The following is a 26,541-nucleotide window of genomic DNA, read 5'->3' on the forward strand; positions in this document are numbered from 1 at the left end:
AGTCTTATAGACAAGTTCTTGCCCAAGATCCAAACTTATATCTGTCAGTTAAAAAGTTGTAGTTTATTTTGTTTGTTGTTTAGTTTTGTTTTAATTTTAATTTTTTTTTTTCAAGTTTGGGCTGAGGTCTAGTTGGCTGTAGTGGGAGAAAGTCAGCCAATAACTTACCTTGATAGTCTTAGTCATTATCATTTGTAAATACTCAGTGCATGCCAGACACTGTTCTAAGCATTTACTTTCTCTGGGCTCTAGAGGGTGAGCCTGGAGCACTCACGTTGCCTTGAGTTGATTGACAGGTCAGCTCCTAGGACAGGGGTCTAGGGTAGGCCATGCTGCTACTGCTGTCTACTGTTGCCTTCTTTTGTTATAATGAAAGCGATACAGGCTGTGAAATGCCTGCACAGGAGACTGAAATGGCTGCTTCTATCAACATACTTACTAAGAGCAAAGTGAAACTGGCAGGTACCAGTTCTCATGACGTCACACTAGGTCTTAAAACTTTTTTTATACTGGAGTCCCGAAACAGAAGCAAAATGAAAACAGTGCTGGAGAGAAGAGGACTCCGGTGTGATAGATGCGCAGCTTTAGTAGCTGCTGTCTGTGTGTTACTGTGACTGCTTGTAGTAAAGCTTTCTCCAGTTGGCTGCTGATGGCTGTTACTGCTTGCCACAGCAGACAGGACTTTATCAGACCTTCGGATGAAGTTTTTGGTGTGAGATACTACTTTCTGCCATGCCTTGATCAAAAGAGCACTTCCTCTGTCTTAGCTATGTGTAAGGTTGGATTGCTACTGCAGTTGAGATTAGATTTTAAATTCCTTGTCAATGCAGTGCAATGCACAACCTCCCAGCCTTGCTGGGATGTGCTGAATACTCAGTGATATTAACTAAGATTGCTATGATATATAAAGGGGTGACAAAAGTTAGCACAGTGTAGGACTGACTTGATTTGATAACAGAGTTCACAATGAGCATAAAAGCTGTTGCCAAACCAGCTTGTGGTAGAGCTACAGCCGCACACTGGAAGAGTGGAGCTTGCTTCAGAGGTTGAATAAATGTTTAGCAAAAACTAGCTACCACAGTCTTCTGGACAAAAGAATGTCTGGTATTTGTGTAATGATAAATAATGTTTTTGGGTCACAAGTTTTTAATAGAAGAGAGCATTAAAAGGAAACTGTACCAAAAATAGAGGAAGTCAGATAACACCAAGCATCAGATGTTCACTACTTATCTAAATTTATGTGTTTATAAAAGGCAGTGGAGTCAGTCTATGTAGGTCTGTAAGAAGCAGTGAGTGAAGGTGCTCTTGCTTTCAACATTATCCATTTTGATTAGAAAGGTGGCAGAACTCTTACCAATATTATACACAGATTTTAACAAGGTTGACTCTAAACTTAAATAAAATTTGATTCAAAACCAAAAATGAACCATATCAATATATTCAACTTAACTGATTTTAACCATTTTAACAAACTGGGTTTCCAAGTGAATGTTTATTTGACATTTTAAAAAGATGCCACATTAACTGTTGGGAGGGCAGCCTCATACTCAGCAGTACATGGAAAGCCCAGTCCAGGGGGGAAGTATGCCAACCAAAGCATTTGTCTTCTTTCTGATGACTGCTGTCTTACTCAACCGTTAATAAGAAGGAGCAGCTTGTCTGTTGTAGAACGTATTTCATCTCTGTGGGGGGCTTCTATCCCACCTTTTATCATTCAGTTCCCAGATCAAAAACACACGACCTTTATATTTACAATAAGCCTTAATTAATCAGCACTAGAGCTGGGCAGATTATCTACCCTCTAAACTATTAGAATCTGCTCCCCATCAATAGCCCCAAATTACAACTTGCCATGCTCTATTTAGGCTGCTCTTAACTTAAGTTGGCCAGCCCTCATAGCCATGTTGTCATGACTTACCTAACCCACTGACCCTCGGGATCTTCTCCAGGGTACCTTCCCCAAACCCCATCTCCTGTCCAGCTATAGCTGTAGGTAGTTTTATTTGGGGTGGCAGGGTTACTTAGCATCAATCTGCAGTCTACCTGCAGATTCTCTCATCCCTGGGGGCAACCAGGCTTTGGGGGCCAGTGTTTAGCATTATAATACATAGCAAAAGACCAGACCTCAACACTTGTCAACTGCGTGTTGTCTCTAAGCAGTCCACATGTGCCTACTCAGTCTGTTTTACTTAAGCAAGGGATAGATAGTAGTCATTTGTTAGCAAGAGCCAGATACTAAATGGTTTTGCATTTGTGGACCATGTGTCTTTGTCACAGTGACTCCGCCCAGCTTGCTATAGGGGAAAACAACCCTAGACCCCAGCCAGTATCTAAATGAGTAAGAATGACAGTGTTCCAGTAAATCTTTCTTTAGGACACAGACAGCAAACGAGATTTGACCCATGACCCATGGTTTGCTCACCGGGAGGAGTACTCATCTCTGTGTTCTGACTGTGCTCTTTCCTTCTTTCTGCTCGAGGGAGATTTAGAGGTACGGACTATTAGAGCCACTGTGGTGGCACACACATTTAATCCCAGCACTTGGAAGGGAGAGACAGGCAGAGCTCTGGTATACAGAGAAAGTTCCAGGACATCCAGGGCTATGCAGAGAAGACTTGTCTTGGAAAAAAGAGGTGGTGGGGAGGAGAAAAAAAGAAAAGAAAAAGATACAGATTATCGGCATAAGCAGTCATGCCTTTTAGTACACATCTGTTTGACGTTCTCTGATCTCGGATGGCTGTGAGCCTCAGCATATGCCTGCACTGAGACCTGAGGACTAGGTCTGTAAAGATAAGTGTGTACACAACAGGTTCTGTTTGCGAAGTTGTAAGTATAAGCTATGAGAGGACCCACTCCTGTTGTCATCCATCTTTAAGGTCTGAAGACTGTATTCCATCCTTAGAATTTCTGTTATTCCTGAAACTGTGGTCTTGACCTCTGTCCTTTTTCTGTGTACACCCCAGCATAGCTAAATGGATGTAAATGCACTGGGTTATGTTGTAGAGAACATTTCTGTGTTAGGCTAAGTGACCAAATGAAAATGTTTATTTTCTTATCTGTGAAAAGAGGGATTTGAGTCTTCTCACTAAGTTCTCTTCTGGCTTTATACGACTTTTGTCAGTTTCATTGCTGTGACTAAATGGTTCATGTAAGGACTCTTCAGAGAAACAAAGAATGACATAGGACACACTAGGCTTGGGAATAACCTGTCATGTTCTTAAAAGCGGTGCCCCTTGATCTCAAGAGAAAACGGAAGCAAGAATATGCACATGCTGTTGCCAGAACAAACAAACTGTTGAGAGAGCTGCCGAGATCAGTTTTGTCTATACGCAGTGCTTCGTTTATTACTGACAGTTCATCTAAGAGTCTCAGGATACTTAACATTAAATTCACTAGCCCACTGGAAGCCAATTTTTCTTCTCTTTTCTCTTCTTTTCTTTTCTGATATTGGGAATTAAACCTAGGGCTCCACTCATGCCAGGCACATACCACACCCTACCACTGAGTTACACCTTCAGCATCTCTGTGTGAGGGATGCACACAGTCAGTCAAATATATGAGTCCATGTGTACACATGTTCACATGTGTGTATGCATGCATGTAGAAGCCAGAGGTAACCTTGGATGTTTCTCAGAAGCCATCATTTTTTTCCTTCTACAAGTGTAGGTTTCTCATTGGACCTTGTAATCCAGCCAGTTAGACTAGGCTGGCCGGCTGGCCGGCAGGCCAGTGAGCCCCAGAGATCTGCCTGTGCCTTCCCGGTGAATCTCCCATACCTTTGTGTGTGTTGGTTGCTAAGGATTGAACTCTGGTCCTCTTTCTTGTGTAGCAAGCACTTTACAAGCTGAGCCATCTCTTCTGGACTTCCAAACTCTGATTTTACATTTTTATTTCAAGACAGGGTCTCACTAAGTTGCCCATATAGGCTTTGAGCTCACTGACAACCCAGGCAGTTGTTGATTAGCTGGGGTTTTGGTCCTGGCCCTCCAGGCCTAGCTTCGGTTCTTTTCTTTATGTTAATGTTAGTGTCTAGTTTGCCACTTAGTTTGGTAGAAGTTGTGTGGAGCTCCCTTTACCTAATGTGTGAGGACTGGCATCCCAGTACAGTCGAGGTGGAGTAGCTATGAGAAAGGCTGTGATTCACGAAGCCTAAAACATTTACTGTTTGCTGTGACTGAACCCTGGTCTAGGATTGTTCAAAACAGAACTGGCTGCCATAATAGAAATGTTGAGTATGGCAGCCTCTTGATACATGACTTTTGTGTGGTCCGATTGTTGTAGTGAGACAGACTTTGAATTGTTCCCTGTAGGCTGGTGACCGCTGTGTTTAAGTGAGGCATGTTGCGACAATAGACCAGGTGGATTTTCTGTTGAATCTGGTGGAGTAGAAACGGGAAGCACACATCTCTCTAGAGTCAGGAATGACATAGGAAGAAATCCTGTCTCGGAAAAACAAAACAAAACAAAACAAAGCTCTGATCTCAACCATTCCGTGTTTGTTGTTGTTCTCTGCAGTGAGGAGGAGCTCCCATACCATAATGCAGCTGCGGACCGGGTAAGTGTGGTTCTTTGTTTATTTGTAGTTATTGATTGATGAATTGCCTCAAGAGGAATAGAATCTGCCTTTGTCATTTTTGAGTGCTGTATTGTATGTGGCTGGCATCGTCAGAATTTGACCATAATGATACCACTCTTAAGAAAGTAACCAGAATAAGCATGAAATGGGTTTAGGAGGATTTATGAAATTCTCATTTTTCTTTAAAAGTAAGAAGAAAGATAGTATTCTAAAATGTTCAGCGCCAGCTTCAAATTCTACCTGTATGAAATAGCCTCTCTGTGGCAGGAACTTTCATCTGCCCATCCGTCCGTCTGTCTGTCCATCCATCCACATCGAGTAGGCATGCGTACCATCAATGGTTTCTGTTTGGCTAGTTTCCCTCAGCGTTTGCTAGTTCTTTGAGCTGTCCACACAGTGTATTTTGGTCACTCCTTCCTCTCGCCCCTCCCTCCTTCCCTACCCACTCAGCTTTGGGTTCTTTTTGTTTTTAAACCCATCAAATTTTGGCTGCCTGCATACTCTTGGATGTGTGGCCTTATTGGAGAATGGTCAGCCCTTAAAGAAAATGGTCTCTCCCCTCCCAACAGCTATCAGCTGCCAATAGCTTCCTAGCTAGCAACTGGGTGTGGCTTCTTGCCCACCTCCCTCTCCATGATGGGATTTTGTCTGGCTTAACCTGTGTAGATCTCATCATGCATGCTGTCACAACTGCTGAGAGAGTTAGAAAATCATTTCCTTATAATACCCACCATCTCTGGCTCTTATACTCTTCCATCATCGTATCTGAGCCTTGGAGGAGGGGATGCGGGATAGATGTTCCATTTAGGGCATAATTCCTATTCTCTACACCTCGAACAGTTGTGAGTCTCTGTTTATCACCTTCCACTGTAAAAAAGAAGCTTCCGAGGGAGGCCCGGCAGCTACAGTAATCTCTGGGTACAGCAGTGAGTCATTGCAAGTACAGCGTCCCAAGCATCCTACGAGCCCTCTGGATACTAAAGCAGCACTGTAGACCCGTAGCTCTGAGAAAGCAACTGTCCCTGAGATTCTGTCCAGCTTCCCCCAAGCCATGACTGAAGCATTTCCTGTGGTCAGTTAACTACGTTAGCGTTCTAAGGACTAGGACAAGTGGCACAGTAAACCTGTCCGCTTTTCTTGAAACATTTCTTCACTCTACTTAGTGAGGAGCTGGTTCTCCGCCTGGGTGTGCGTGAGAAGTAGGGACGGGAAGTTTCAGCTGCTTAGAATTTCCTTACTCTTCCCCCTTCTCTCCTAAAATGAATCGGAGAATGGAAAGTGAAGGTATTTTGTTTCTGTGTATTCTGAGGATGGGAGCTGAGCTTCAGACAATGCAGATGAAATTAAAAATTAATTAAAAAATCAAAATTTTCTGAAAAATCAAAACTGTAGCAAAACCTTAAGATGTGAACAGAATTTTTATTTTCCATCTATGAAGACCACCTGTGAACACCTTTTTCAGGCAGCTGCTAGGCTGCTGGGTTCTCTGGTAATAGCCGTAGCCAAGAGGCTTTGACAGGACTTTTAACAGCAATATAACAGAGTAACAAGCCTCTGCCTGCCACTTCTTGTATCCTGACCCACTGATACCACCACAGGACCCCTTCCTCAGCTTCATCTTTTCTTTCACCTCAAATTTTATTGTAGCCATTATAGATGGTCTCTAACCCCTCTTACAGTAGTCTTCCTCCCTCCTTCCCTCCCTCCCTCCCTTCCTCCTCCCTCCCTCCCTCCCTCCTTCCTTCTCTCCTTCCATCCTTCCTTCCCTCCTTCCCTCTCTCCCTTCCACTCTCCCTCCCTCTCTCCTGCCCTCTGTGTCACCAAAAAACAAACAAACAAACAAAAAAACCAACCATACTTTAAGATTCTGAATGTTGATCTTTTCCTTGGCCTAATACTGGTCCTCAGATTGGCTCCTTCCTCCAGACTCCAGTCCATAGTCTTCTCAGCTCTCTCTTGAGTCTGAAACTTTCCGACCCCGTCTCATCTCTTAGCCAGTGCTGTGAGCTCTGCCTCCAGGTGTCTTCTCCACTTGTGCTCCCCTGTCCCTCGCTCTCCTCTGGAGCCTCCTGTCTTCCTGCCTTAGTCTTTATCCCCTTTCTCTTAGCCTTACTATTCAGTGAACGATTAAAATGATCCTGTTAAAATGGGTTAAGAACCTGACACTTTCTGATCAGAACCTGTTCCATCTGCAGTAAACTCAAGGGTTAAGAATGGTCCTCAGAGCGCAGGGGTGGCTTACTCTCTACCCTTGTATGACCTCCACTCTTTGAGCTCTGGTGTCTCCTGAGTGTGAGCGGGAAGCAGAGCCCCTCTGCAAGGCTGTCCCACTGGCTTCTTCTCTCGTGGGGTTTGGCTGTCCTCAAAGCAGCTTCAAGGCTCAGCCCTTTTACATTCTCCAAGAAGTTATCCAAGTGTCACTTATAGAATGTGGCTGTCCTTGGTCATCTAACCTAATTTTGGAAACTTCTACCCCTTGTGTTCATTTTCTTCCCCTCCCTCTCCCCTCCCCCTCCTCTCATGTTGTCTGTTTTGTTTTCCCTTTCTCTAGAGTCTGCACATTCATGTGTTACTTATGTTGAGGATCGCTCCCTCCCTCTGTTTCTCACACTAGGCTGTTGTTATCCTTCATTATAGCATTAAGCATGTTGACTTAGAAGCTAACACAGAGTCTGCAATTGTTGCAGTGTCCTACATTTGAAAGGTTAGGGAGAAGAGAATTGAAATTGTTTGTTTTTAAACAAAGCTTAATTGATTTGGCAAAATAAAAATGTATTAATCTAGTGTTGACTTCTCTCTCCTTCACTATTTGTAATTTTTTTGGTTGAGAAATCCTTAGAGTCTTCCAGCTAGTAAATAGATTATTAGTCAAGAAATATGCCAATAAAAAAGAAATGCAAGACAGATTAGCAAAAGGTACATACTTGAAAACTAAGCTTGCTTAATTTTTTAAAATAAGACTCAGCTGTATAATAAAATTCTTATCCAGTGCAAGTATGCGTTTAATTAATTAATTTCTTGTTTAAAGGCTTAATATAATTGAGAACCACTAAAAAGTAATCTATGTATACCTTAATAATTTATTTAAAATGCCTTTAATCTAAGCACTTGAGTGTCCTACCGTGCCCTGTTTCTCTGGGGTGCCCAGAGCACAGCCTGCAGGCCTTCCGGAGAAGGCAGGGCAAAATCCAAAGCAGGGAGTCTGCAGCGGTTTCCAGGTCCCCCTCTGCTTACCCTAGCACTGTCCGCGCAGCGCCTAGCAAAGCAGGGAGTCTGCAGCGGTTTCCAGGCCCCTCTCTGCTTACCCTAGCACTGTCCGCGTACCGCCTAGCACCGAGGGAGGGAACTGGGATCCACAGGTCTGCCCTTTTCTCTGGGCACCTGCCAGACAGAGAGGGGAAAAGTGGAGCCTGGGATGGATGGAGCCTGGTTTGATTCCAGAGTTTGGAGGGGCTGCAGGAGAGAAGGCCTTCCTCTGGAGTTCTAGGTGGGGCTCTTTAAGATGAAGGCCTTCCTTGCAGCGATCCACTTATTCATACTGGTTTATTTGATGGTGGGTGTGAATGTACACACTTTATTCTGGGTGAACCGGGGATTAAATACCCTTTTTGGGAAGGAATTCCCCGGAAGAGAAGTTCATTACGGGGCGGGGTGGGATGGGGTGGGGGAAGCTATCTAGATACTTCATTAGCATAGAGAACTCCAGGTGTTTATGTAGTGATCTAGTGCCTGTGTCCTCAGTGGCGGGTCAGGGCTGCCTGTTTCAGAACAGGTCCCAGGGGCTGGGCTCATTAAATCTTAGCATTCATTTGCCTGTCTGCTATCAGCATCTCACAGGCCTTGAGAGGCACAAATAGTAGAGCTTGAGGTCATCTGGTCTCCATAGAGAGTTGTAGGCTAGCAGGCCTGAAACCCTCTTCATCTTACACTAGTAAAGTGAGGACTGTTTGTATAGTTACTTGTCAGCCCTTTCCTGGGGGACAGAGGGCTCCAGTGCTTTGTTCTTTCACACACTGCACGTGCTTATTAGATGACTGTCTCGAATATTTGTTCCTGCATTTGTGATGCTTGCATAAATGTGTGTGTGTGTGTGTTCACAGCATACATGTGAGAGTTGGTTCTCTCCTTCCACCAGATGGGCACTGGGGATTGAACTCAGGTTGTTAGGTTTGGTGACCTGTGGCTCTGACTCTGCCTGTTATTTTACCAGGTCTGTGGTCTGATACCCCCCCCCCCCACAAACACACACATAAACTTAGACTCAGGCAAAGTAGTCTAAGGTTAGAAACTAGCATTCTCTAGTGTCCGCCTATACCGAGTGGCCGAGCTCTGCCGTTGCTAGACACATGATAAAGATCTATCTGTACATTGTCATTGAGTTAGGTCAGGACGAGTTGTTGCCCTGCTGAAGTTTCCACTCTGCAGTGTGCAGCTGAAGCTGTGCTCTTTGGTGCTTAGGAAGTCTAGTGTGCTGATATCTGTCTTGGCAGGTGATGGTGGCTCTGCCCATCTGTTTTGGTCTATAGTAGGGCGTTTCCCGTTTAAAATAGGGACAGTGATCCTCCCTCCCAAAAGGATTGATGTGATGCTTGCAAAGTAATTTGGGTTCCCCCAAATAGGCACTTAAACAAATAAACAAACACACTCATTATATTTATCCAGTAGAGAACAATATTAATAATGGATTATATTATTTCCTTGAGCTTATTGATGTTTTTAATAAGGAGGAAAGGGTATATAAAACTATGAATTTTCATAGCTAAAGCTATGAAATGCAGTGCAGTATTTTGCATAATATATAAAATATGAAAGCCTTCCATTTTTAAATTTTTTATTTTGTTTGTGTGTGCATATACATGCATATGTGCACATGTGCCACTGTGGTGGGCATGTGGAGGTCAGAGGACAGCTTACAGTGAGCGGTTTGTTCTCTTCTTCCTTCACTGTGTGAGTCCTGAAGGTCAGACTCCAGTCAGGCGTGGTGGATGGCCAGTGTTTTACCCTCCGCCATCTGGCCAGTCCTCCTTTATTTCTTCTGAAGAACGCCTTCGTTTTACCCTGCATCCAGGCTTACTGCTAAGTGACCGCACATTGCAGTGGCCAGGTCTCCTGTTCTTCTTATCCTCTCCTGACCTCTGCTGGTGAGATCCAGGCATGGGTGACTCCCAGCAGCATTTACTCACACGTCCTTACTGTAGGACATGGGAGGACCAAAATGTGTACTACTGTCATGCTTTGCACACTATGGAGCACCTCAGATGTTGGAGTTTCTCCTCAGTGGACAGTTGTCACAGACCTGCTACTTAGTAGCAGATTGAGTGCCCAGCTGAATTTCTTGATTAATTATTTATTTACATCCCAAATGCTGCCCCATCCCCTTCCCCCCTTCCCCTTTACTTCTGAGAGGGTGGCCCCTGGTTTATTTCCCCACCCTGGGGCATCAAGTCTCTGGGTTAGGCACATCCTTCCCCACTGACACAGGACAAGGCAGTCCTCTGCTACATGTGTAGTACTAGGGGCCTCAGTCCAGCCTGGGTATGGTTGGTGGCTTAGTCTCGTAGAGCTCCCTTAGATCCGGGTTAGTTGACTCTGTTGGGGTTCCTATCCCTTTCAGGGTCTTCAATCCTCCGTTTTCCCAAGGGTCCCTGACCTCTGTCCTATGTGTGGCTGTGGGTCTCTGCATCTGTTTCAGTCAGCTGCTGGGTGGAGCCTCTCAGAGGGCATTATGCTAGGTTTCTGTCTGTAAGCATAACAGAATATCATTAATAGTATCAGGGATTGCTGCTTGCCCATGGGATGGGTCTCAAGTTGGGGCAGTTAAATGGTTGGCCATTCCTTCTGTTTCTCCTTCATCTTTGTCCTTGCATTTCTTTTAGACAGGACAAATTTTGGGTTGAAATTTTTATGGGTGAGTGGGGTCCTGCCTGGCTACAGGAGGTGGCCTCTTCAGGTTCCGTGTCTGCACTGTTAGGCATCTTGAGGCCAAATCAAAGGTTCACACGACTGTTTGGGGAGCTGGAGCAGCTCACAAAAGTGCCGCACTTACTAGATCCATTTACTAAAAACAGTCCTCTGAGGAGCAGCCAAATGGAATACATGTGCATGGGGTTGGAACCAAGGGACAGAGGTTCCTTGCCCTCCTTGAGTATGAGAATCTCTTGAGCACTTCAGGTGATCACCAACCGGGAAGTTGCTCAACTCCACAGCAGAGGACTATTAATGGAGGGTCTATAACTTAGCTATGGTCAGTGTGTGAGACCTGAGTGCAGTCTTCAGCGTCATCATAGACCACTCACAGCAGAGATGAACCCTGAGACTCCAGTCACTTTCGCCTTTTTTATTCAGATTCAGACCCCAGCCAACCCCAGTTAATGTAATCCAGAACTCCCTCACAATTATGCTCTGAGCTTTGTCTGTAGTGCTCAACTAACATAGAAGTCTAAACTACACTAGAGATTATCCAAGCTATAATTTCTTTCCTTTTTCTTTTTTAAAAAAGAATTATTTATTAATTTTATGAATATGAGCACACTGTAGCTGTCTTTAGATGCACCAGAAAAAGGCATCAGATCCCATTACAGATGGTTGTAAGCCACCATGTGGTTGCTGGGAATTGAACTCGGAACCTCTGGAAGCCAGTGCTCTTAACCACTGAGCCATCTCTCCAGCCCTGGTATATTTTCTTATATGTATAGAAGAAAGAAAATCATGCTTAATGGTTCTGAAAATGGTGTGTATATGTCTTATTCTTTCAGGATACATAACATTTAAACTAATTTATGGCAAACATTAATATACAAAATGTATCTTAGAAAAGAATGACTACTTCCTGAAGTGATTTATTGGTAATTCATAGTAGTAAAAGTGGAAGTCAGAGGGCCGCCTGGCTGAGTGTGTGACCCTTTTTGCTGGCTTGTGGATTTGGATGTTTGCTGTTGGTAGAGAAGGGGCTTCTGCTTCAGGGGGTCAGAGGACGATGAGGAACAACAACAACACAGCGAATGGTGACACAGAACAGTCTCTGGCTCTTTACAGTTTGGCCTTCTCTAAAGTCACATTAGTAAAACATTAATTAGATTTCAGTGCCCCACTGAGTTGTAAAATTAAACGTATTTCTGGACCTGTCTGCATCATTTCATTACTGATAATGCAATAAGGGCTGTTTAGCCTTTTGAAAAAGGGAATTAACATCTTTTGCTCACAAGTGATTTTTTTTTAATTACAAAAACTTATAAAAACTTTAAAGAGTTAGAAAGTAATTACAGAGTTTTATGACTATACCTAAAGGTAAGTTCCATAAAAAACATTCTCATTGGTGAGAATCTTTTCCTAAATTCAGGATTTTCCTTGGGGAATGTATGCTTTTAGATCTAAAATTATTGGTGGTGGGTGTGCCATCTGCCAGGGTACTGCCTGCCTTTTTGAGGCTGGAGTGGGACCAGTCAGTGAGGAGCCATAGTTTTTATCCAGGGAACAGGACTGCCTGTGTTAGAAGAAAGGGCGGCAGCTGGAGACAGGAGAGGGTGACCACAGAGCACAGGAGAACCTGCCTGCCCTGAGTGCCTCTGCCCTTGAGACTTGCCCTGCAGGCTCTATCTGCAGCCTCACTTACAGGCCTGCCCCAGAGGCTGACAGGAGCACACACCCAGATTGTAAGCTGATCTGTAGAGCTGTTGATTTTCCTGGGTGGTTTGCTCTTTTATTGCTTTTATCATAGTTATTACACTCCCAGGCCTAAATACTTAGAGAAAATGTATTTCCCTTCCTGGAACCCAGAAAGAAAGGAACAAAGCCCTTTCCGTGGTAACTTGCCTGCACATCCCCGTGGTAGTCTTGTTCCTTCTTAAAGCTCTTGGGAACTTGTGTCCGCTCCTTAGATAGTGCCTCATGGTTTTGGAAACACGCGTGTCCCTCCCACATCACCAGACAAAGCCCATCATAATCTTTGAGCTCCTCAGGTGGGGTCCTTTATAACTTTTTCACGTGACCTTGCCACCAGCTCTATTTCATTTCAGCCCCTGCCTTGGCATGTGTCTCTCTGTGTTGGCACATGAAGAGTCTCAGGGTGACAACTGTGACTTACTTTTGTACATTGTTTCTCTACCATGGAGCTAATTACATATTAATTACACAGTTACTAAATTGAATTCTTCAAAAAAAAAAAAAAAAACCAAACCACCCAACAACTTAGTCATCAAAAGCACTTGCTAGAGTTTAGTAAACTTAACTAACAGAGAATTGAAATTTATAGGTTTTGTTGCTTTGCAGAGTACTTCAGATTTTTCTTTTAAACTTTTTTTTTGTAGTATACATAGAGTTTTTCTGATTGTCTTTAAAATACTAGAAACCACAAACAGGCCCTTTCGCTGTCTCCTCACGCACATGAGGCATGATGTACGATTCATAACTTCAGCTTTCCACTGTAGTACATGCTAGTCTCATATCATCCAGATTACAAACAAGTTAGGCAAGGCATTTTGCTCTCTGGGACAGTGTAACTTCGAAAACATTTTCTTTGGCTTTGTTACATTGTGATTTATATGTAAAGAAACTTCAAACAGTAACATTAGATTTGAATTTTCTTTTAGCAAAAGCAACTGGAAATCGAAAGGACTTCCAAGTGGCTGAAAATGCTGAAAAAATGGGAGAGATACAAGAACACCGAGAAGGTATGCACGGGTCGGGCTTTGTCCTTCCGTATTCCAAGGCTTACCTCTGTGCTCACATGTGAGGTTTTAGTTTACTGAGGCCTAACGTTTGATCTTAGAAGTCTTCCTGTTGGAAATAGTAGAATCCCTAGTTGAGAGTGGCTCCAACTGTCTGAGCTAAGCTGCCTGCATGGTGCAGAGGCAGAGTTTAGAGTGCCACTGGGTTCAGCTGCTCTGCTGGGTCGGGGTGTCCCCTGCCTCTGCTCTGGCTCTGCCCTGGGGTCAGACATTGCTGTAGTTCCAGACTTCACATCCACATCCTGTTGCTCAGGAGAGGGCTTGCCTTTGGACACTTTTCTAGAAGCAGGAGTGTTCTCCTTTCCAGAGCTCTCGGGAACCCTCCTTTTGGTCTGCACTGAATCCATGCTAAGTTTTAACCCAAGCATTGGAATGGGGGCAGGGGTAGGGAGCTGGGGAGCGGCAGGGACCACAGATCCCTTGTGCGAGCCTGATGATCTGCCTCGTATCCTCAGAGCCACATAAATAAAGCTGTCCTCACATGGCCACAGGAGGCCCGCAGCATGCCTTTCAAGTTTGTTGTCAGGAGCAACACACACAGTGTATTTATTGTAAGGAAATGTCTGCCAAACCTGGCTCCAAATCTGAGCAGGCACAAAACTGCAGTCAGGTAGTTCTCTCAAGTATAATGGTGTTCTGTGAGATCAAGGAGGAGGTGCAAATTATTCTTCAAAACCCGAGGGAAATGCCTTTTTCTGAGTGACCATTGTATTGAGTGGCACAAACGCATTGCTGCAGCCTATGCCGGAGAGCTTAGAGTTTATTCACTTAGTGCATTCTGTGCTGCATCAGGACCCCTCCTGTGTGAACCTGATTTTCTAAAACATTGTAGAAAGTACAGTAGCGGGAGTAACCCAGGTAGCCCTATTGCCTTGTTCTGTGCCCAGTAGTTGGAGCTTCACTGCCATCTTTCTCTCCTGTCAGTGCAGAAATCACAGTGAAATGAAAGGCGACATGTGTCCATCCTTGGAAAATGGTTTTGGCCTTATGCTTGCAAACCACTGACATCTCACCTTCACATGAGTGATCTTCACAGACGTAATAAAGGTGGCTCTGCATCTAGCTCCTCCATGTGTACACAGGTGTGATTTTAAAGGGATAGGGCTCTGGGGGTCTGCTGGGCTAACCTTGGGAAAGTAGCATTAGCCTGGCCTGTAGACCACACCTAATAGATGCTAGCTAGCCGTGCAAAGTTTTTAAAAAAGAAAAAAATCCTATAGCAAAACAAGTAGCCAACTTTAGAGGAGTTTTTTTTTTTTTCCTATTTCTTTAGTCTTTAAATTTTAAAAATCACATTTATTTGGTGTCTGTATGTATATGGCCACAAATGTATTACAGTGTACATTTGGAGGTCAGAATACCATGTTGAAGAGTCGGTTCTCTTCTACCATATATGGGCGCTGGTTTTTTAAGTTAGGTTGTCAGGCTTGGCCACCTTTACCCGCTGAGCATGTCACTGGCCTGTATTTCTTTATACTGTTCCCATGAAATTACCCCCTCCCAAATACACACTTGTATAAATAGAATTCTATAGAACATCAGGTCTTTGGGTTTTCATAGCTCTGACATCTCTGGCAGCCTAGAGTGGAGTATCCTGGTTTTACACTCCAGCCTGTCAACAACTGTAACATCGGACAGCAGTAGTGGCTGTCTTTTAGAGTTGCTGTGAGGATTAAATAAACTAAATAATAAGCATTCAGTAAGTAAAGTGCCCAGGAAAGGCTGTGTCCTGGGGTTGGAGAAAATCAGAGCTCAGCAAAGTCCAATGAGGGCTCTTTATTACAGGACTCTTCAGTTTTTCATGAGGACTGTGCCCCGCCCTAAGAGGACACTAACCCACTGGGGAGATCTCCTGGTTGAGGGATACCTCACAGAGATATGTCACTTCGTTTTCTTGTTGAGCATCCCAAGTATCCTGATTTTAAAGTCAAACTCTTACATTTTATTTTACAGCAAAGTAAGTTCATTTTGTCTTGTTGAGTCTTTGTTTTAGCATTGGTTTTAGAACTTAAAATATTTTTAAAGGAATCACTTGAGAGTGGGGAATTAGGTGCAGCGTCTGTGCTCCTGCGCACACCCTCAGATCCACTCGCAGTGACAGCTCCTTCTCCTCTGAGGAAAGATCGTGGTTAGCGCAATGATAACAGGATATGCTTCTGAACGTCTCACCTACACTTTAGTGTCTCTCATTTAGTCTAATAAGGTATCTGTAGAATTGTATGGCTTTATGTTATTCTCCAGTATACAGGCATCTGTCGAAGTAAGTCAGTCTCTGTAAAGATGAGCACTTCTTTCCACTAGGCTATTACTTTGACAGCAACTCTGGCGAATGCAGTTCCCATTAAGAGGGATTTTAGCAGAACCATTTCTTTGATGTATAATTTTAAAGCACTCTTCCATAACTATGGTGGTAGAATCATTTGATAATATATATGGTCCAATTTGGTGTGGAAAAGAATGCACATTCTAAAAGAATTATCACCTTCAATTCATACATTAAATTGCACCGATACAAAAAGGTAACATTTTATTTTTGTTTCTTCCAAGAAAGAGGAAGGAATGTTTTCTCTTTGGAGTCCCAGCTCACATGGCAACAGTGCAGGAAGGTTCAAGATTGCCTTCATACAAACATGGTCTGGTAGAGACTATTTGGAGTCGTAGGGTGAAGCTTCGGCGAAAGCTTCCCGAGGGTTGTGTTGCCTGTGTTGTGTGCACAGTGCTGACCTGCCTCCATGGCGGGGGCTTTGTGTTTTTCCTTCCCTGTAGGTGTGAGATGTATGCTTGCATCACAAATGGCATTACCATTGGTCAGTAAACTGTGCCTAATGTTTTACAAACTTTCTAAAGCTTACGTGATGATTCACAAGATGAAGGAAAAATGTGCAGCCACAGCAAGTGCCTATAAGTGGCCAAGCATGGTCACCCCATAGCATCTGAGGGTCCGGGTTCCACAGTCCCCAGATACACTGTCCTCAGTCAGATGCGATGGTGTTTGTAAGGATCTGCGTGTGCTGTGAATACTTACTATGTAGTGTTGTGTAGACAGTGGCGACAAGGAAAATTGAGGCATTTGTATAAAATAGTTTTTCCTGGGTGACTTGGACCTGTGGCTAAGTCTGGAGATGTAGAACCGTGAATACTTATTTTAGAACATCAGCATTATTTTTCTGTTAAGTTTTTAGTGTGCACATTTGGTTGGATACCCTTTTTATTGTCTTCTTAAGTTCCATTATTTTACCATTGTTTTAATGTTATCCACTCTTGAATTTTAAGAACATTTTCAATCATTTTTCCATACATTTTAATAATTCTGACAAAACAGTATGCTGTGCTCCAGAAAGGATGATCTTTGATCTTTAGAAATACAAACTCACCCAGGGTGGGGAGGGGTAAGGAGGGGTGGGATGGTGGTGTACAACTTTAATCCCAGCACTCAGCATTCAGGAGGCAGAGGCAGGGGAATTTCAGGATTCAAGGCCAGCCTGATCTACAGAGCCAGTTCCAGAACAGACAGGGCTATACAGAGAAACCTTGTCTTGAAACACACACACACACACACACACACACACACACACACACACACACACACACACACACACACACTATTTATTTGTGTGTATGGATATGCTGTGGGAGAGGACAGAGTTGGCAGCAGTATTGCTCTCAGTCTCCTGGACCTTACTGCCTGTGTATAATGGGGTGTTGTACATGCAGATGTGCATTGTATGCTGGGAAATGAGATTTGGACTCTGCTGTTTTGCTTGGTCATTCTCACTGAGCCTGGCATTTGCCATTTAGCTAGGCTGGCTAAGCAGTGAGCTCCCACAGTCAGCTGTTCCATGGTGCTAGAGAGTTGAACTTCAGTCCTCACGTTTACACATCCAAGGCTCTCACCCACAGAGCCACCTTCCCATTGTCATGGCAGCCAGCCTCAAGTCAAGGCTTGACTTGGGTCATTTTGTTTTGCTCATACTAGAAATGTAACCTAGAGCCTTATGCATGCTAGGCAAGCATTCTCACTGAGCTCCAGCCCAGCCCTCACCTCATCGTTGGTACAGGCTCTCTGCCCCTGGCCTGGAGCTCATCAATTTATCTGATGTGGATAGCCAGCAACCCCTAGGGATTCTCCTGTCTGCCTCCCTGGCACTGGGATTATAGGCACATGTTACTGCACTGGGCTTTTACATAGGATCTTCCTTCTTTTAAATAGTTGGTAACATTTTAGGCTTATCACTGGGCAAGTTATTTATCTTCTTTGTGATTTACTTTCCATGTATGTACAGTTGAGTTGCTGGGATAATTAAATGGCATACACATATAGCAATGAGTTTAAAATCGTTTCCTATGTATAATGAATGCTTATGTATAGGAAACCAGGTCAGTTGGTACCATGGGCGAGGACATTGATAGTTTCCTGTGTATCGTGACTGCTTATGTGTAGTAAATGCATAGTGAGGACCAGGGTTAATTGGTACCGTGGGTAAGGACATTGACAACATGTCAGTGCTTCTTTTGAGCACCGGCTCTCGATAGACCATTGGGTTTTTATTTCTTTCTGGCGTATTCTTGCTTTTTTTTTTCTCTTGCTTTAACAGTGACAACTTGATTCCCCAAAATTGGAAATGCTGTAGAATCCAAACCTTTGTTGTATTCACAGGATACTACAAGTAGACAGTTCCACACCTGGTCTTATTGTGACAGGTCACAGGGTACTACAAATAAGACAGTTCCATACCTGGTCACAGTCAAACCACTGACGATATTACCTGAAGGTTCTGGGTGTGGTGGTACAAACTTACAGTCAGGTCTGGGGAGGTTCCAAGAGGTGGATCCCTGGGACTTCCTGCTCAGTCAGCCTAGCCTACCTGGCAAGTGCCAGGCCAACTGCTTCAAAAGATGAAAGTAAACAGTACTTGAAGAATCATGAATATCACCTATGCTGTTTGGCCTTTGCTTACAGATGTATAAGATAGGTCTACACACATGTACCCACCCCTCCCAAACACGCACACACACACACACACACATGTGCACACACACACACACCCTTCCAACTTATTTCTCTAAGTTGTATATGAAACAAAAGAATGTAGTGCTTAGACTTGGGTTTCATCCTAGATACGTCATTAGGTATAAACAAGTGTCGCAAAGTCTAAAGAAATATGTAAAATCCCAAACTCTCCTTAAAGGCTCCTGCCATAATTTATCAATCTTTTCTTAGTTTGTCTGTGCACTTTAACATTTCAAAGTGTTGTTATGTACCACATTGTAATGACCCTGATACTTATTTTGAGTGGACTGTAAATACATAATTATATAAGAGAGGGACGTCTGTTGAGCCTTAAGTTCTTGGGGTAATTGCATGCATATTTCAAGGACCTCCTATGACTGACCATGGCTACTTAGGTGCCTATTTCTTTGAGAATCAGCGTTTTGGCTGAGGATGCAGCTCAGCAGTAGAGAGCCCTTGCCCACCATGTGCACAGACATTCCCCACACAGTTGCGGAAGGAGTAGGAGTCCTTGTCTTCTTTTGATGGAGATTTGCCCACTGTTTTTTTTCTGGCCAGATGGGGTTCGTGCCATTTCCACAAAGGGATGGAGGGTAGGACTGGCTGAGGCCTGAGGTGGTGCTCCAGGGAGGTGGTGTTGGGAAAGAGGTTACCAGTGCGTTCTGCACTCCTTGAGGGGAAGGTCGTGTATAACAAGGAAATGTGTAAGTAAGATGTTTCCAGTTTACCAATAGAATCGGTTCTGCTCTTGCAACTCTAAGGGGCACTTCTGTAATAGTCAAGTGGCTCAGTGGAAGGGACTGTCTAAGCTTTTGTCTCTTTGTAACCTTGTCTAGTTTCCTTTGTTTTAACCAGTTTCATCGACGAATTTACAAAGGAATTCCACTCCAGCTCCGAGGTGAAGTCTGGGCTCTTCTTCTTGAGATCCCTAAAATGAAAGAAGAAACAAGAGACCTTTATAGTGTGAGTAGCTAAACCCACTATGCCTTGGAAACTAAAATGCAAAATAACTCCAGTTTTTAAGGTGATATGATATTCTCCTATCCCTTGACATTGTATTGAGATCACATTCCATGGAGATTTTGGCACTTACTGGTTTGTTTTGTTAGTGCCAATCAACTCAGATCACTGACAGTAACCCATTAGTGCTGAGGCATACTTATAAGGAAAACCGACTTACACTTACTTGTTCTGTAAATAAGGAGGTTTGGATCATGTTAGAGCTTATGGGGAACACAAAAACAGAACCCTTTCTCCAGCACCTGCCTGTACGTGGTTGTTCAGTAGGTCTGAATAAGGAAAAATCTGTTTCCAAGACAATTTGGTATCTCCATCTTGTTATGTATGAATTAAAAAGTTAGACCTTTTGCTGAGTGATGCTTTGATTAAGCCACATAATGATTAAATATACCTCCTTACCATTTCAGCCATACTCTTTCTAAACCTAAGTTATATCAACCTTTGAAAAGAATAAGAACTTTACATTTAAAATTCTTAGAGCCATAGGCTTTAGAGTATGTTTCTTAGAAAATGAATGGAATAGACTAGATAGAAACAGTAGGAATGAATAAAAAACAAATAGGATGAATTACAACAGACCAAATGGAGTAGAAGAGAAACAAGTTTAAACCCAGTCAGTTGTAAAAGCACTTTATTTTTCCATGGATGAACTCAGAGAAAGTTTACCAAATGGAAGATGATAGGCAGTAGGTAGATGTTACTGGTTTTCTGAGAAAACAGGACTTCAAACAGGCAATGAGTTTGTGTTTCAGAGTATTAGAGTTTGGAGTTATTTTAGACTACTGATGAGAATTTATTATTAGTGTTGAGGTGGTAGAGCTCATGTTCAAAGTGAGGCATGCCTGAGGGAACACACACACACTCACACTGTTTAACTCCGGTGTGCAGTAGGTGCTCAGTAGAAATCTAGTTAGTGAGGGAACACAGAAAAGAACGAGAATGCTTTTATCTGCATACTGTATTCATTTTCAGGGCCAAGAGGCATAATGTGGGTGACTAAAAGCCACAACAGCCTGTTCTGTTGTTGCAAGACATGGCTGCTCTCAAGGCTGCAGAGAAGGAAGACTCCTTCCTGGCCTTCTACCAGCCTCTGGTGGCTACCCCAGTTATTAGTGTTCCTCCACTTGTAGCTCTGTAGCTTCTTCTCTACTTCTTTGTCACGTGTCACGTGTCACATGTGTGTCTGTGTCTCTTGCCTGATAAAGATGTCAGGCTTTGGGCTTAAGTTTTATTGTAATGGTGTCTTCAAAGTCTGTTAGGCCACACACACTGGTTCTGAGTAGATGTAAACTTTGGGGACACCCTTCAACCTGCTGCATTTTGTTTGGGGTGCTTTTCCTATATGAAGTCATCCTATGAGCAGTTAGTGTCAATGTAGTTTAGTAAACTCAATAACAACAAAACAAGTGAGCGTTAGAGCTTCCAGGCTCGGTACTCAGTTCACTGCCATCAAACATTACAGTCACTGTCACGACATAATTTAATCATGGCTTCTTTTCCCCACCACTCTTCCCTTGTTCCTCTACAAAAGTGGCTTATGTTTCTGCCTACCCATCTCTGTGAACTGGTTCTTCGTTGTTGAATCTACCAAGGTATTGTCAGATGGAGCCTGTCGTGTGTGTGCATACAGTCCTTTAATGGCACCTGAGGCTTGTGGCTCTCTTCTTGGAGCAGAGCTCTGTTTGGTGTTAGGCAGCAGGCATATAGAGCTGCAGTATCCACACATGTTGCTACCTGTGAGGAGATGGGGCTGTATGGAGTTGTTTACTACAGGGGAGTGCCTGGCATTCACACCGCAAAACAAAGGAGAAATAACAAAAAGAAAGAGCTTTTGTGGTTCATTAAAGTGGACTAGACAGAGTGAGGACGGGAGAAAAGGGGCTTGGTTTTAAGGCACTTTGGAACGCCCTTTCAGGCAGTGTTTAGTAGTGTTTTCTGTACAATTATCCTTCCATGTCACAGACGAGGAACCTGAGCTTAGTAAGGGTAAGGTTTTCACCCAGGGTGAGCCAAGAGCAGGACTTAAAATCTAGTCAGCTCTGGCTCGGAGGCATGTAACTATAGCACACTTGTACCTGTCTGTCTTGTATTTAGCAGCATACCTTAAAATGCAGAAGGTCTGTCCATCATGGTCACAAGGTCTCCACAACCGAGCCTGGTTCTGGGAGGAGCCCCACAGAGACGCTGCTGATCGTCTTCTCATGCCCTCTTCTCTGCCACCGCCTTGGCTTAGAGGCTCATTAGATCTTTCTCTTTGTGAAAGCATTCATTAGTGAGTCACTGTGACTAGAGATAATGTAGATATAGGTCAGCCTGTGGCTGGTGGCTGGGTGTGCTCACTTTCTTTCCGTGTGTGTGTGTGTGTGTGTGTGTGTGTGTGTGTGTGCGCGCGCGCGCGCACAGTGAGGTTAGACCTAGCTATGTTTGTTTCCCTGTGTCTTGTGCATTCAGTTGTAAATATTGGAAAACATGAATGGTATTTCTGCCCTGTACATTTTTATCTACCTACCTGGGCTTTGTTTCTGTCATAAGGTCTTTGTTGTGATTTTCACGTCTGAGAAAAGCCAGTTTTATAGATATGTTTGGGTCTTCTTTTCTCCAGCTAAATATTATTTTAAGATATTCTTTGTCATGCCTTAAAACATTTTCTTCCTAAGTTTTGACATCTCATTTTTTTTACCAGGAGGCCTTTAGAATAAGCAAGGCCTCTGCACTTGACCATTTCCTTAACAATAAAAGATATTAAAAAACAAATATATACAGATTGATATTTGTATAGCTTCAAAACCCTCAAACATACTGTGGTTATTCATGTTTTCGTTGGGGTATTTTATAGTGCTGAGGATAAAACTTGGGTCCTCTCACGTATATATGTATGTATATATATATTTCTCCTATATATGTATATATTTCTCATATATGTATACACATATTTCTAGTATATATGCACACATATATGAATGAGAAATGTTATCCCACTGGGCTATACTCCTCAGCCCATTCTCGTATTTCAGAAAGCTGTAGCATGTGGCACCTTAAAACACATGGACAGTACTTAACAGGTATACACATACATGGCAGTCCCATGTTGTTCTAGACATTTCCACGTGGCCTTTACTCCACTCATTTATTCTTAACTTAAGGGTTAAAGTTATGTTTTATATTTATTTATTTATTGGAGCTGACTTTAGCTATAATTTGTAGTACCAGTATATGAGAAATGAACCCATATGGGCGTGCTTCTCTGAATGGTTATGCATATTTAAACATAGGTGAGTACAAGTTGTGAATGTTAGCCATCTTTTTGGTTAAAGATGAGCAATGGAAACAGTCATACTTCAGCTTTACTTCCCTTAAAAGGAGGATTCCACCAAACTGACAGGAGGGTTTTGAAAGTCAAACCTGTAGGGAACAAGAAAAGGGAAGAAATAGCACCCACCCCGCTTGGAGTACAGAGTGCAGACAGGCATGTGGTCAACGCGCAGACCTGAGGGGTGGAGTCCTGACTGCTGGAGGAGACTGGAGAAGCACAGGTTATATATCTTATGTCTCCTCAGGACTTGGTAGCCGCCGCCTGCAGGTACCTCTGCAAGGAAAGGTATAGCTGGACACTGATGGTTGGAAGTCTGTGGGAGAGCAGGCAGAGCCCCCACGTCTCCTCTCTGCCCAGTCCAGGGCTGCAGTGAAGCAGCAGCTGTCCTAGCGGTGCAGGGGAGCATAAGACCCAGCATTTCGGACAGTTAGTTATCACCCAAGAACGCTATCTGTCAAATGCCTGTGGTCCCACCAGGAGCTGGGAGGAGACTGTTGGGAAATGTGACAGTACAAGAAGATCAACACTAGAGTCACCATGGGCTGCATCCCCACTCTGCAGTGACATCACTGCTGGGAAGCCCATTTGGGCACACAATTTTGTTTAATGTCTTACTTTCAAGTAAAAGCTGATAACAAACTATTAGTAGTCATTTGAGGAAAGGGACTTAAATTGGAGATTAGTAAAAACAAGTAGAAAAATACACTTGTAAGAAACAGATTATAGAATAAGAAGAAAACCTAAAAGATTGTTGTTAATATCTTCAGAGAAATGAAATCTGTATTGCATCCATAAAGCAAGTATACGAAACTATAAAAAGGAACATTCTATAACAACAAAGAACTTAAGAATATAAAAAATATAATAGAAATAAAAAACTTAATTGAAAATAACAATTGAAGAAATTTTTCAGAAAATAAAATTTAAAGGCATAGATATGAGCACTAATAGAGAAACATCAAGAAAATGAGCTGATTGCTTCAGAGATCCCACACTGTAATAATGAAGCTCCAGAAAGGGAGTGGAGTCAGGGCAAGGAGGAGAGGGGAATTGATAAAGGAATTAGCAATTATTAAGGACAGTTTTGCAGAGATGAGAAATGAGTTATTAGGTTGAAAGTGCCCAAGTCAGATGAGAATAAATGCAAATCAGGCAAAGAAACAGGCAGCTTCCAAACATAGAAAGTGCTCCCACCAACTTCCAAACATGGAGAGTGCTCCCACCAACTTCCAAACATGGAGAGTGCTCCCACCAACTTCCAAACATGGAGAGTGCTCCCACCAACTTCCAAACATAGAAAGTGCTCCCACCAACTTCCAAACATGGAGAGTGCTCCCACCAACTTGCAGAGAAGAAGAGACCTCACACAGAGAGTGGGAATCCCAGTGGCAGCATGGGAGGCAGAGAGTAGTAAAGTGGTGCCTTGTGAGCAAGAATGCTTTCTGTCTAGAATTCTGAAACGGCTTCCACAGTCATTTGAAGTATAAGTCAGCAGCTATTGAAGGAGTCCAAACCTTTACCTTCTGTGTGCTCATTTCAGTAACTATTGGAGAATGCCGTCCTTCAGGGCCAGACCATATACCAAGAAAGGGGACATGTCCCAGACCCAGGAATCGGGGACAGCTCAGAGCAGAGCAAAGGGAACCTCAGCACATGGTGAAGGAAGCCCTAAGACCAGAGGGAGGAGCCTGCCAGAAGCACACCTGACTGCTCTGGGAGGAAGTTGAAGAAGTTGGTCACTAGGCCAGGCTCGGTGATAGATGTCTTTGATCCCTGCATTTAGGAGACAGAGGCAAGCAGAGCTCTGTGAGTTCAAGTCCAGCCTTGTTTATGTAGTGAGTTCCAGGACTGCCAAGGCTACATAATGAGACCCTGTCTCAATAAAACCAAGACTTGAAGAAAAAAAAATTGGTCACTGTTTGCTAGGCTGTCCTGAGAGTTCTACAGTGTACTTCAGACTTGCTGTTGAGTTCCCTACGAGGATGTAGAAAGTGAAGCAAACCCATAGTCACTAATTCCAAGGAAAGAAAATAGAGAGAAGAGGAATTCCTCACACGGTGTCCTGCAGACTCTGGAAGCTCTCTGCCCTAATTCTCACTGTTGATTCCATGAAGAGAAAGGGAAGAAGGAGAGGGCTTTGAAAGGAAGGAAGGAAGGGTTTTTAAATATGTTTATTTATATTGCTTAGACCTTTCTTAGCCCTATTCCTGCCAATATATAAATGATAAAAGGGTTTTTTGTGTTTGTTTGTTTGTTTGGTTGGTTTGGTTTTTCGAGACTCGGGAGGCAGAGGCAGGCGGATTTCTGAGTTTGAGGCCAGCCTGGTCTACAGAGTGAGTTCCAGGACAGCCAGGGCTACACAGAGAAACCATGTCTCGAAAAACAAAACAAACAAAAAAGGTTTTAATAAGCATTATTTTATTATTCATTGTCAACTTCTAGCAATTCGTTTTCATAAAAGTATGTTTTCTTCCTTTCTCTTTCTTCTTCAGAAATTAAAACACAGAGCACGGGGTTGTTCACCTGATATCAGACAAATAGACCTTGACGTGAACCGCACATTCAGGGACCATATTATGTTTAGAGACAGATACGGTGTTAAGTAAGTAGAGTTTGATATTACGAAATGTGACTAGCGTGTGTAAATGGTCTTTACTAGAGTCTTTACGGTAAACTGTGCGTTTAGAATGTCTGGTTTGGATTATAGCCTTTATTTAGGTCCTAAAGGTTTTTGCAGGTCACTTGAATTCATGTTGACTGAAACTGGGATCTAATTTAATTTAACATTTTAAAACACTGACATAGTACATGCTGTAAAATTGATAAGGGGCCATTTTATGATCTTAAAATTCTTAAAAATATTTTGTGGACACTGAGGAGGCTGAGGCAGGTGAATTGAAAGTTTGAGGCCATTTATAGAAGTAAGAACTTATATGTATTTGAAAACTGTTAGTAATAAGGTTATACCCCAATGGTAACCTTATGAATAAGTGGAACTTGTGAAAAAGGAAAGGACTTGAGTAAGAAATTACTGTACGGAGTCCAACAGAGTGTTTGTACTTCTATGGGTGGGCAAGCCATCACTGTGCCCCTGTGTGAAGGGAAAGGGCCTGTCTTGCTGATCTCTGTCTTCCGGAGTCCAGCCACCCAAACAGAAACTGTAGGAGGTATGTCTTAAGATTGGCTTGACCAGGAAGCAGCAGGTTTTGAAGCACACAGTTCAGTCAGTTTTAGATAATTTCCCCAGCTCAAATTCAACGGACAGTGGATTTGATCATGTGTATAAACCTATCGCAGCTGGACCTAGGTCTCTGCTTGCTGCATCATGAGGGAATGGCCGCCAAGCTCTGACCGTTACAGCCTGCCCTTGTCATTTTGGTGCTCACACATCTTCTGAAACCATTCTGAGTTCCACATCAGGCTGAAACAAAATGATCCATCTGTCTACCATAATGCAACTGTTGGCTTACAGCTGAAAACACATTAACCCTCTGAGCACAAGTAGATTCCAAGTACTTTGCTGGTAGGCATGCTTAAATACTTAAATATAGTTACTTATTAATACTTTTTAATATACGGTAGTAAGAGAAAGGAGATACTAATATATAACCATTCATACCAAAATATAAAGGAAAAGTGTTAGTAATTACCACAGTTATCTCTGTGTCAGAGTGTTTGTAAATGCCTTCTTTCATTACCCTTCCCTCAGCAAGTATATCAGCTGTTTGGCAGGACTCCGCTTTCAATCTTGAAAAATCGGGACCATTAGCTGTCTCCCTAAATTATGTTGCCATAGTTTTCCATAGCTTTCTTTACATACATGCTCTTTGTATGTACTTATTGTATACAAAGAAGTTTCCAAAATATTCTCCGTATTCCAGATGTGATTTTGTGC

General features: G+C 43.1%; 1 protein-coding gene across 8 annotated transcripts in view; it reads left to right on the forward strand.

The window, feature by feature from the left end:
• The window catches only part of Usp6nl (USP6 N-terminal like), a 125,540-nt gene that overhangs the window by 73,008 nt on the left and 25,991 nt on the right, over positions 1-26,541 (forward strand). For 5 of the 8 annotated variants that reach the window (NM_001080548.1, XM_006497570.4, XM_006497569.4 and 2 more), the window contains 4 exons: positions 4,516-4,555; positions 13,165-13,245; positions 19,169-19,276; positions 25,139-25,248. In NM_001080548.1, the coding sequence (NP_001074017.1) occupies positions 4,516-4,555; positions 13,165-13,245; positions 19,169-19,276; positions 25,139-25,248 (339 nt within the window). Of the gene's footprint in view, positions 1-4,310; positions 4,556-13,163; positions 13,246-14,226; positions 14,385-19,168; positions 19,277-25,138; positions 25,249-26,541 lie in introns of those variants that run through there. The other 3 variants (XM_030252264.1, XM_030252265.1, XM_011238993.2) reach the window with 3 other exon arrangements.

This window comes from Mus musculus, chromosome 2, assembly GCF_000001635.26.
Source record: "Mus musculus strain C57BL/6J chromosome 2, GRCm38.p6 C57BL/6J".
Taxonomy (NCBI): Eukaryota; Metazoa; Chordata; class Mammalia; order Rodentia; family Muridae; genus Mus; species Mus musculus.